General features: G+C 40.0%; 1 protein-coding gene across 3 annotated transcripts in view; it reads left to right on the forward strand.

Moving 5' to 3' along the window:
• Window positions 1–9,750: 9,750 nt before the first annotated feature.
• dapk1 (death-associated protein kinase 1) overlaps window positions 9,751–13,244 on the forward strand; it is a 60,538-nt gene continuing 57,044 nt past the window's right edge. Inside the window, exons 1-2 of one of the 3 annotated variants that reach the window (XM_064296597.1) lie at window positions 9,751–10,215; window positions 10,850–11,023. In XM_064296597.1, the coding sequence (XP_064152667.1) occupies window positions 10,962–11,023 (62 nt within the window). In that variant the 5' untranslated portion in view covers window positions 9,751–10,215; window positions 10,850–10,961. The other 2 variants (XM_064296598.1, XM_064296599.1) reach the window with 2 other exon arrangements.

Raw genomic sequence — 13,244 nt, forward strand, 5'->3', positions numbered from 1 at the left:
GTTGCATATTATATACTTATGAAACTATTGGGAATTGGATATCATGGTATTCCAAAAACAGAACATTAACTAGGCTCCAGTGCTATTTACCAATAATATATAGCACATTAAAGAGAAGTGACTGAATCCAGTGAGGAAAAACATCTACCATATGTGCGTGGAGGTTTGTGCTATTGTGGCTTAAGGCATGGTTCTTTGGACTGGAGCATTTTTTCATTTGTATCGTAATGTTTTACGGCTTTGACATTTTTAAAAAATGGATAACAACATAACTTTATAGAAACGATAAAAGCAAACTGCATACAAACATGCAATTCCCACTAATTCTTCATTGCTACTGTGAAACAGATTGTAGGCAGAGATGACGTGAAATGCGCAGGTTTCAGAAAAAGTTGATGTCTATGACCGGGGTAGGCTGATTCAACCCTTCCAAGCGGGGCCCACATAGTGCTGCAGTGTGTTGTTAAAGAGAAGAGTCGTTTCTCCGGAGTGATTCATTCTTTCATTACAGAAAATTACACAGGTGCGCAACTAAATCAGCCGGCAGCGCACAAAGAGAGCAGTGTGCGCTGGCGCGAGCCGGTATTCCGAGCCTCCGGGGGGAAAAACCCGGCCGGCAGTGAAGGCTGCTAGGAAATAAATAATCGCAAAATGCCCTCAACGTGGATTTCGATAGTAGGACCGCTGGTAGAGCACATCGTAAAATCCGCGCGTCCTACACCCATCATTTTGTTGTCAGGGTGAGGGGGAACGTTCGCTCGGGGGCATCGGGGCGAGAACAAGAGATGTTTCTGCGTCACCTGTGTTTTGAAAGGGGCTGATCTTGTTGTTAGGAGCAGCTAGGTAAACAAGAATGATTTACGGCCGCACCTGCAGCCCGTTAATGCGACCAATGACGCCAGAATCTGATCTTGTAGTTTTAACGTTGCGCTCAATGGGAATGACAACACAGCCAGGAGTGGGGCACAAATGCATGGCAGGGTGTTTGTTAGTGATCCAGGAGCACTACGAGGCACGTCCCACAAATAAACCTATGCCAGAACCGCACACACAAACGCACACACACACACACACACACACACACACACACACACCTCTTTCTGTTTGCCACTTTTTTTTACATGTTGTTTATTACACCTCCTAAAGCACAGGTTTACAAGTAAGTTTTAAAGATTTGAGGTGGGGGGCAAGCACATGAACATGAACCTGTCATTAGGCCCAGCTCTACCTCAACCACACTCCCACCACAACAGCTACATCAACAAACAGTTCAATTCTGTCCAGGGCTTAACAGAGCACCCTCTCATGTGTGCCTTGATGTGAAAATGATTGATGACAATAATAACATTGCATATTTCAATATAAAAAAACAATTTGACTTTCTGTAAGAATGCCTTACAATAATGGCCGTATCAGAATCTGCAGTCAAAGAAGAGACTGTGAGCAGCAGTCTTGCACAGTGTCCCATTCAGTTGCTTAAAAACTAAGGCCAGACTGTTGGTGGGAAGAGGGGGAAAAAAAATCCCCCCGGTCTTGATAACGGTCCCAGAAAAACAGCGTGAGCAATGATGCTTACCACGGGGCAGGCTAGCTAAACAGAAGTGAGCTTGAGCAGGTGCGAGAGTCAGACTCCCCAGGATAATAAAGAAGGCAACGTGGAGACCACACAGAAGCCCTGGCAGCGGCGAGCCCCGGTGCATTCTGGGTACTCGGGGGAGTGAGCATTTGTCAACCAGGGAGAGAAAACCCATAGGGCAAATCCACTAACAGCAGCGAAATGTCAAGCTCTGCCGGAGCCAGGGGAGATAGCCAAAAATGCCAAGGGGGGGGAAAAGAGCGGTTGCTGTTCAGGCAGGAGTCTCGAGAGAGCTGAAATCACAGGTCAAACAGTTGAAAACCTTTTTGCATTAACAGCAAAGTGTTTTCATTGAACCACCACAGTGCTGTGCTCTAAGGAGATTCAGTGAAGTCAAGAAACATCCAGAATGATTAATCAGTGTCAGAGTTTGTCATGTGGTTTTATCAAATATACATGCATAATTTTATAAAAGCTTAAGTATTAATTTCCACAAAGTCTGCCTCTATTAATATTAACAGGGAGATTTTTTTTGCAGGTTAAGTAAAATTGCTTTGTCAATATAACTGCCTGTAGTAATTCAACATATAAGCACTAGATGGAGCCATCTCACCAAAGAAAAAATGGCAAGTTGCATGGTTGTTGTTCTGTTCCACCTAACAGAAAATCGCAAAGGTAAATGCAACATTTACAGGTTTTCAATAATTTACCAGGAGTGACTTTCATAGCACCGACAGTTTAAAAAAAGCACTGAGGGTTTAAAAAAAAAAAAAAACAAAACAAAAAAAACATTTATTTTTGCAGATACCTAGTTTCCAGTTCAGTTACTTTTTGTATGTAGAAGTTCTTGAAATTTGACAAGCAGTCCAGAGAGAGAGAGACTAAAGACAAAAGAAGCAACACTAAATCACAGCATCCAGTATGGCTCACTAGGGCAGATGACAGAATCTCTGAATTGCTAATCTGACCTGGTATTGAATGATGTTTACAAAATATCTGTGATTTAGATTTTCTTTTTTTTTTTTATGTGTGTTGAGAAGTACCCTGGTATTGAAAACAGACCAGTGTTGGGATTCAAATATTGAGAAGAACCTGCATGAAGAATATAGTGTAGCAATGTCCAGCACTGGCTTTCATCCCCGGTGTCAGAAGAAAGTCATGATGTTTCCTGGTGTCTGCAGGAGGAGCACAGAAGAGCAATTCTAAGGCCAGGTGTTTTTGACAGGCATACTAATGCTGCCAGTCACAGTAAGGCAACAAAATATATGCATATAAGCATGTCCCATAATACCCTCAGAAGAAATATATCGGCATTCCTATCAGAAAGGTTTGCAGAGTGAGCGCTATCTTTATCTCCCACCAACACAGTGAGATCATATTATACCTTGAGTTTTTACAACACATACGTTTTATAGATGGTAAACACAGTACCCCTCTCAGAATTAGCTCTGTTCACCTTCACTAGCCACAAGGTGAATGACATGCTTGTTGTAGGCCTACCTGCAATCTATCCGTCAAACTTTGGTCACGTGACAGGACACCTGCAGTATCAATGTCGGTTGTCGAATGGAAAACTACCTAGTCAGCCTGTCTTTAAGCGGTGATCGGTAGCTAGTGACGATAACAGCGTGGAGACACGTTTGAGACACGCTGTTTTCTCAGGTGTGGCCAGATCAAAACAAGGATTCAATCATGCTCAAATGGATGAAGCAGCTACGCGTTTAAAACGATTCCTTTCGAATTTACGTTAAAAATAAATAAAAAATTTAAGTCCTTGAAGTATCAAACTAAAAGCATACAGTGAGATTGGTCTTCATTATTCTGATGACATATGCAAGGTATTTTCTCTAAATGTGTTTTCCAGATAACTACAGACAGCAGATATTTTAATATAACCACTTAGAGGTAATGTTCCTTTACACGAGCACAGTCAAATTAAAACATATATCCATGTTTTCTTTTATTTATTATTTAAGGTTTGTTTTAACTATTTGTCATAACTATTTGATATACCATACTGAGTTTTAATCAACTGTCTCAGCAACATGTGCAGTTTGCCTTACAGTGTGGGCACACAGATGGCGCCAACTCAACGAATCACTGCCTCCTCTTGTGAAGTAGCCCGATATAGTGTAATTACTCTTTTAGAGCCTTGTGTTTCCCGCAAAGATTTGCGTATCTTCTGCGACATAGTTTCGGCTAGTGGTTAATCTTCTCATGAGATATCATAATTAAGAACGTGTATGTGTGTGTGTGTGTGTTTTTTTAAATATATATATATATATATATATATATATATATATATATATATATATACATACATACATGCACTATCAAAATATTTATTTAACATATTTAAATATAGCTAGAAAGCAGTTTGTTAAACTGCAGCACCAGCAAAAAGTATCTTCACACTGTCCTAAATCCTTTGTCAAAAAGCTTCACAAGCTTGTCGAGGACATTTAAAATCTAATTTTAATGTTCAGATAGTCTTGTTAGTTGTTACAGAGCATTCCAATGACTTCTGCACTCACTTAGGCATTGTGCATTTTCTTATAGAAAGAATGTGTGGGGCATTAGCCACCCACGCTGCATTTCAGAAGATGCATTTGTAGAAATGCTAGTCATTGCTGCCAGTAAGAAAACAATTCCTTGCATAGTTACAGGATCATTGTCCTGTATAATGACCTTTATGAAAGGTGGTGGTAATATTTGTGATTGTTATTCATTTTCTTCCTTTTAAATTATACTTCCTTTGCTGGGAATAACGCATATAAATTCTGCCATAAATCACTTTCAGACAGTGCAAGAGAGATGGCCCACAAACTAATTTAATCTGTGATGTAGGCAGCAACAAGGTCCCTGGGCAGGCTAGAGCCTGCAAACAGCCTGTGTTATCAGAACAGCAATTATAGGTTCATTCTACAGCTCTGGAAAAATGGCTAGGCCACCCCATATTTCTCGACGAAGAATCGGGGGTTACTCCGCCAAATATTTATTGTTGAACCTTCCTAAATAAAGAAATTGTTATTTTAATTATTTCTTATGGGTATATGCTTGTTTAGTTTGCATTATTCAATGTATAAAAACGAGTAGTCATTTTCTGCATATAAATCTTTTGAATGACAACATTTTTGTTTGGAATTGAAATGTGGCCAATTGTTCATGAAAGAATATCAAAAGTAATATTTTACACAGGCACATAGCCTACCCATAAACTGTGAAACTGGACATTCCATGTGATCTCTTAATTTATTCCAGAGCTGTATTTTCCAATTTGGAAATTCACTGCCTGACTGAGCAGGTGACCAAGGAATTGCCAAGGTCATTCGTTTGTTTCTGGTGGTTACCAATGTGACCAGGTTAATATTAAATCATGTAGTGTGCAGTGGGGGTACCTAAGGGGAGGCCAACGGGATGCCACCTGCATTTCTTCGTCAGTGAGCCCATCAGTATCGTGTGATTTCATTGGTGCGTATGGCTTCATGCCAGCAATCGTACTAATTTCTTACTATACCGGTATTACTTGTTGGAAATCCTCGGGCATAACAGTCAGACCTCTTGTGATATTTTACCATCTAATTAAAGGGACTGACTGCACCCTCTTACTCATTCCTATGAAAACAAACAAGTGTATATTGTAGCAACAACACGGCCATGAGGGATGATGTCAGTAAGACCAACCCAGCAAGCAATTATTGGCCTACCCAGAGAACCACATATCCCCACAGGAAATACAGAGACACGCACATACTGTATATACACATGACTACTTACATATACATACGTACACTTTCACATCAGCCACCTCTTAGATGACTACTCTTAGATGACCCTCTTGGCACTGTGCATAATTCTGCGCCACTGCATCTGGTCTGTGAAGCTGAAATGCTACATTTTACTGCTCTGCTCTCAGGGAAAGCGCGCAACAAGTTACGTAACCTTCTAATGGGGTAAAGGAGGTGTCTGAGCTGGCTGAGAGGCCTGTCGAAATGGCATGGGAAGACAAAACCGAGGGCATCTTCCCAGAAAGCAGCAGGCTTTGAACCTACGCCCCACCAGGGAACACAGCTTTTATAATCCGAACGTGTCGCAAAGGGCTCCAGCCCAGAACAATGACTGTCTTCCCTTTTTCGCAAACCTCAGAATATGCAACGCATAATCACTTTGACAGCACAAATGCTGAGTCATTTAAAAGGAATAACCTACTCTGTCAGGTTGCTTTAATTTCAGTCCAGTAACCACCACAATTCTGGCACCTATGGACAGCAATTTCGAACTATAAATTCAAATAAAATGTTGATAAGTATTCACACAAAAAAGATGAATGCTGAAAAACATGGAAAATGATCTTTGGCCATAGAGAGGTGGGCAACAAGGGCTGTATCTGTTTCTGGTTTTCACGCAAGCTTCTGGCCTTAATAACTTAAATAGCCCTAATATTTCTACCATCTGACGTTTTAGCTACATTTCTTGATAAACGCATGAATGACAGCCAAAGGCTGTTCTTGTGTCCCTTTATGAAACGTTTTACTGTGATCTAATCTATGAGTGAGCCAGTGGTGTATATAGCCAATTAACTCATTTAGCCAGGGTAATTGGTGGAAACAAAAACCTGCTTGCACACCAGCTTTCCAGGACCGGAACTGACTGCTCCTGGGCCACAGCTTTATAATTTAAACAAAATCCAGTGAAAGTTATTGAAGTGGAACACAAATTAACTGTGGGAAAACACACTGCATCTCTGCTCTTGGCTTAATCTTATTTGGTTGATAAAATAACCATCAGCACCCAGACAACCATTTTGGGAATAATAGCTACCATAGCTCGTATATTTTTGAGATGTGGAATACAATTAGAGAACACTTACATTTTTCAATATCTCCAAGTCTATTTTCTTTCTTTCATTTGCAAAAAAACATGGGGACTGTAGATTGAATATCATATCTGATATTAGTCAACACTGTGAACAAACATTGTAAATTGAGTAGCTGTTTTTCTGTCTGTATTGTTCAATATTTTACTCAGACAAATTTCCCTTGGGGAAAAAAAGCTTATTTAATCCCACCCTATCAAATGTTTGCATGTAATACTGGCTCACAAACCAGCATACATTCTGAGTATTAATTTAGGTCAGTAGCCATCTGTTCAGAGCATACAATATGAAAGTCATACATATAAACACATTAGAAAAATGGGCTTGGGTATTACCAATGAGTTTGCTGATATTAAATGCATATTATGACACAAAACACTGTTAGGCGGAGAGATTGTTCCATATTTGCTATCTATGAAGTGTAGAAAATTACTTTTATTAAAACCAAAAGATTTTGATTCTCACTGAGAATCTTCCCCATATTCCTACTTATGTGCTTCAGTACTTGTTAGGGTCTCCAGAATCAGAACTCATTTTTTAGAACAGTTTTTAGAAAGGACTTGCTTAAGGTTGGGATTTGTATGTTTGAGCATCTCATTTAAAATATCAACAGGGTTTTTTTCAGGATGGTGGGGATGCAACACTTACAGTATCGCCTGTTCTTTAACAGGTGCAAATGAGTCCAAATTATTGTCAATTTCACAATTTGTATACTTGTTTACTATAGTAAGAGTGTACTTTTACTGCAGAGTTTTTTTAATTTCTCCACCACTCCTCATCATGAACAGCCAGTTCGTCATAATGAGGTTCATTAACGGTATTCTGGTTCTCACAAAAGCGTTCAGAATTAATAATGATTTGACATGTTATTCTTTTTAGAGTGTATGCTTGTAATGTTTTCTTATAATATCATTGTCTGTCACTCTCTCTCCCCCTCTCTCTCTCTCCTTCTCTCTCTTCCGCTGTTGACTAGAATGTGAAAATATAACTTTTGTTGTACCAGATAGAAATATATATATGGATGGTACTGAATTAAGAAGCACACATTTGAGTGGGAGTAAGCTTTGGGTAAAGTACATAGACCACAGCTAAATTTGAATGAGGTATTTTCCTATGAGTACTTTGTCTACATAAGCCCTGTACAATTACTGCCATGTCCATCACTACACTCTAATATGTGTTTTTATGTGTTTTAGTCTTTTAATGAGACTTACAATCATATTTTCTTTCTCTCAAGTTGAAAATATTTGCTTGTTTTAAGTGTTTTTTTTTTTTTTTTTTGCTTGTCAAGTGAAATAGTCTTAGCCCATTTGGCAAATCTTAAAATTAATCAAATTGTCTTTTTGTCCGATTTAACAAAAAACGTAATAGACATATTACATACTTTTGAAGATTGACTTATTTTTTTTGGTTTTGCAGTGTACCCAGCTTGAACGGATCCTGGCTGCTTTCTTCCGCAAGCCTAATATAGGATGAGCTTGAAAGGCAGGCAGCACATCAATAGTTTTAATTGTGCTCTCTTTCACGTTACTATAGTAACAACGTGACCCACCCATATATCTAACTTCCCTTTGCACCATTTAGTACAAACCTCAGAAGGCATTAATGCAGCAGGGGTGTTGTAAAAGAAATAATGCCATTTTTCTTGTTCATTACCAAATTAAGATGGAACACCATTTCCAAAATATGAAAAATCCAATGATACCTTTTTTTCCCAGATAAAGTTCACAGCTAGCCATGTCATTTGTTTCCCATATCCTACAAGGACTTTGAATAGGGCGTTGCCAAATGTGTTTGCAAGACAGATATTTTTAATGTAATGTTATCAACAATCTGAGGCAAAGACATTGCCGTTTTACAGAGCAGACCACTCATTCCTTAAGTGACTGATAAAAAGATTAAACAAAGCTTGCACAGTGCTCTCTGTTTAAAAGCCACCACACCCTAAATGGCACCCCCTGTGAATGAGGCTCCTACCTCAGAGTGGGGGTTGGGCTAAAATAAGGCTACTGATCCTGACTTCATGGAGGGCTAAAATCCCACCCACTCTGTCCGATAGCAAAGAGCCATGGAAAACGGTACAAAAACACGTCTTCCAGACAGCAGAGGACTGAACATGTGGTCCCCATATTGAGGATGCATGGCAGATCAGCGTAACCACAAGAGCCCGTTGCTCAGCAGCAGCGCTTGTGGTGCCATTAACATTATTTTTACCTGGAAGGAAGGTCACCTAAGGACTTCCTGGGGAAAGAAAGCCAGGTAGGGAATGCCTGGAATTGTGAGTTTGGGAATTTTAGCAGGACACTGGGCACCTCTGCTCTTCGGATAAGTTAGTTTAAATCTTCAATGTCCGCAGTGAGACGGTGTCTCCTACAGTGCGGTATCCTGGTTACTGCACTGGACATCTACTAAGACTGCTCCATACTGGCCCACCAGTGCCACCTCTAGCAACAACCTGGTATTTCCAGGAGGTTTCCCATCTGAGTGCACCCAAGTACAAACAAGGCCTAGCCTCAGTTAGTTTGTCAGGCAGGAAAAGCTGAGGCACAACATTGTTTGTTGACCATATTCTTACCACAAAGTTGTTACTCTTAACATTGATGTCAGGACCGAGCCAAGATCACAGCTCCACTCTGATCATAGACCACATTTCCACTGAGTCACCTTAGCTTCAGACTAATTTTACTGGAGGCGATATCAGGTATTTCCACAGGAAATTAGCTTAGTCTAACAATACATTGGTAAACCACGCACGATAGTAGGGATGCAATGTCAAGTAGACTTAAATAAATGAACTTTTGAATTTGTCTATATATGCATTTGACAACTTCCCCTCCATCTACGTATAGTACGTATTTGTAACCACAACATTCATTTACACGGAAGAGGCCACAATGTCCCAGTGAAATGTTATTGAAAATTCTGTTAATTCATTTAAGGCAATTTGTACCTGCTCAAAATCACTCACCCTTTCCCTTTTTTAATAATTAAAGTTTTATTTTTGCGTATTTTTAAGTGCGATATTCCTGTCATACCTTTGATGATGAGAAGGTCATGACGCTGTCATTTTTGCATGTACATTTTCTTCCATTAAATTGCTCATACACTTACATCCTAGTAATATTATTATATGTAATAAGGCGAATCATTGCTTTCCAAATGGAAGTACACATTGTCTATTTATATTTAATATAGCAGGGCTGGAACAGACGGTTCGTATTTTAAAGAGCTGTGTGTGTTTCTGTTTGTGATGTGCGTGTGGTGTGTGGTTTGTTTTGCGTAATTACCTATTTCCGCCAGTATTTGCGGTAGTACGTGGTTTTGATATGGACAGTCCTGTTAACAAAATAAACAGTGACAGCGCTATTGAAATGGATAAGCCAGTTTTTCGAGATTTGTTTCGACTAAGGTGAGGGTCCGACACTTTCGATTTTGTTCATGGAGACTCTTTCGAATGACTCCAAAGAAGCTAGATCGTTTTGAAAGAAATTGCTATTGGTTTAGCCGAAGTGTATTTCCTCTTGGGTAAGCGCACTATGCTGCCTCCTTGAGTCCAAAAGCACTCCAGCGCCGTGTAGGCTATAACATTACACTGAACACACAGTGAGAACGCCACACACCACCAGTAGTACATTGTTACAATGCTCGTATTTCCTGCAACATTGCTTTTTTAATGTCTCCGCGGAAAAACGTTCGTCCTTTCAACGCGTTGCGAGCAGGGAGTACCCGCTAAGTGGAAGCTGACGGATGTGGACAGTCGAAGGTACTTCTGTTTTTCTGCTGTTATTGGGTTCTTGTGTTTTGGTGCTTTTATGTTACTTCTTTACGTGAAATGAAAGAAAAGGCCGAAGCCGACTTAATTAGTCTGTTTGGTTAAGTACAGCTGTTGTTTTTAATAAAAACGTGAGCCTGTATATTTCATGCGCTTTGTGCACTAATGCAAAAGGTTTACACCTGCTTCGCTCCAGGAAATTTCAGATTTCGGTGCGTTACGAACAATTCGTATTGTACTGGTAACGTAAGAACTGCACTCCCAAACACATCTCTGTGTTCTCTAGGCAACGCGCGGAGCGTTTATGGTGAGTCTGTTTGCCTTCCTGGTTTTGGTTAAACGCTATTCTGCGAATGACAGAGTTTCTTCATTCCTGTCGTGGAAAGGCTGAAACTGTTCATGATCCTAAAAATGATCTTTGTTGTCGGTGGAACTGAGTCGTGACACCGCTGAAGAAGGTGCGTGTGTCAGAGACGACTGAAGTGTATTCTAATGAAAAGTAAAAGCAGAAATACAGGAAACATTTATTCATTCCCCATGGATAGCAAACAGGTTTAAGACTGGCGGCGTGTAAATATGATTACAATTGTATGTTTTACGCTCTCCTGTTATCTTCCCTTTGTAGAGCAAATATGAGAGGGGTTCGCCGTAAAATGTCAAGAGGTTGACAGAAATGGATTGCTGAGAGAGCGGCTGGCGCTGATTTGGGATTTTCGGGACAGGTCGCGCCTATCACCATGACCATATTCAACCAAGAGAATGTTGAGGACTATTACGAAATCGGAGATGAGCTTGGAAGGTAGGTGCTTTTGGTTTTTTTTTTTTCTTTCTTTCTTTTAACAGCTGAATTGGGTGTGGTATTGCATGGTTTGACTGGTATCGTGGATGTAGAATAGCGTCTACCTTAAAGCTGCATTTGTGTAACCTACCTTGAGCAAATTGGTCCTTTTTCGTAAAAGTCAGGTCTTGAGACATGTTTGTCCGGTATTTTTGTGTTAACCAGAGTTGATTTTGCATGTGATTTCAGTGCAATTTCATCAGGGAATTTAAACAACGGCGACTATGTTTTTTAATGTAAATTTGAACAGCGTCCACGATTATAGAAGCAGTCATTGCATCTACCCTTTGATGCTGTCCTGTAGCAACACATGTTGGCTAATTGTTCATATTTTGAAAGTGACTACCAGCATTAAATGAATCGCCTGTTAACAGCAACTAACCGTCCTTGGAACAGCGTATTGATGTACACAAGGATTACTCAGCGCTTAGTCATGGCATTGTAGTGCACGCATTAGGTTGAGATACTGGACAAAATGTGTTTTTTGGTAAATGGTTAGACATATTGCGCTTGTATTCAGTTATATAAACTATCAGCCATATCTGAAATATTTTGTTCTTACCCCCACCCCCTCCGACCCAAGTTATTCCCCCAATGTTAAGAAGATAATAGTAAATATAAGTAGGCTACAATGTAATCTAACCTTGTATTAGGATATTTGGGTTAATCCAGAGCTATCAAAATAATACCCTGAATTCTGAATGATGGAAAGAGATCATTACAGTGAGGCTGTAGTGCACAGTAGGCTATGTTTCATCCAGTGAGCATGGTGTGTAATATGAAGATGATCATTTTCAGCAGGTAATGAAACAATAAACTCTGAGCGCAGAGTTCAGTCTCAGCTGCTTGTGCCCAGACGTCTGCAGAATTATTTTGGTGATATTATGACAGACATTAGGGGACTATATGCTACAAGGAATTATTGAGAGCAGGGAGCTTCATTTTCATTGTAAACGTTACAAGGATGGATATTGACACGATAGTGTGCAACCTGGTGTGTGGAAGCACTTTCTTTCTTGAATAGATTGAATCTTGGAACTTGCATCACAAGATTATTTGTTTGACACTACCTATTGGAAAAGACATGTGGTAGAAATATTGTCTGAATACCCTACTGTTGGGCAGGAAGAGATAAATCTTTTTTTTTTCCTGTGCATTTAACAGGTAACATACCACCAGAAAATAGATGTATTGCATTATATAATGTTACATAATGTAAGGGGAGATGGATGTCTGGATGGATGTCTTCTCGGATGTCTGTTGACTGAAAGAATTCAGAAAACAATATTGCAGATGCTCTTGTTGTCAATCCAGAGGGACACATGTACTTGAATTGTGCTCACCAGGTTGTGTAATAGTCTCTACCGGCACTTTGCTTGTAAGTTGTACCCCACTAGGCTGTGTTATGCTGTCATGTGTACAGGCGCTAAGGTGGTTTTGAGGCTGCCCCCCTCAGCTGGCTTTCTACTGGGGGAGGAGAGGAGCGTAACTCTGAAAAGGTGTTGCGTTACTGATGAGAAACGGAACTGTGAGAAAGCCGTGAAACCGAATGTGTGAAGACCTGGACCCCTGGGATCAATTCAAATTAGGATTGATCCAGTCCTGGGTGTCTGTCTGGGATGCTATCGATTTCCATACGTTCATTGATTATGGACAGTTGGGCACCACTTTGTGTTTTGCGCCCTGGCTTCCGTTCTGAAGGATTCCACTGGTTTAATCTGCAGTTAAATTGATCATTGTGGTCATTTAAAGAGTGACTTTTTTGTGGGCAGCACAATGCCATTTACATCGGTTCCTCTGTCCTGTTGTGATGGGAGCTTTATTCATTCAATGTTGCTGATCAAAGCCGGTGTTTATGATCACTCAAAATACTTTTGTTGGAAAAGATAGTGAGGCTCAGCTTGTTCCTGTTCATTGATTGGATTATGCAAATGAGCCACATGCACCACAAAAACTCATTCAATTTCATTGATCCCCCCATTTCATTGCTTCTATTGTTATTTCCAGAAACATACTGCAAACTTAACTCTCTGTCTTTTGGCAGATAATATACTCAATACAGTTGACCTATACCCTATGACAGTGTTTAAACTGGCAACCACAATATAATCAGAAACGATTGGCACTTCAACTCTCCTGAAATATTTTTACATGTTCATTCCTTGTACAGGATTTCAGGATC

This window comes from Anguilla rostrata, chromosome 10 (genome assembly GCF_018555375.3).
Source record: "Anguilla rostrata isolate EN2019 chromosome 10, ASM1855537v3, whole genome shotgun sequence".
In the NCBI taxonomy this organism is placed as follows: Eukaryota; Metazoa; Chordata; class Actinopteri; order Anguilliformes; family Anguillidae; genus Anguilla; species Anguilla rostrata.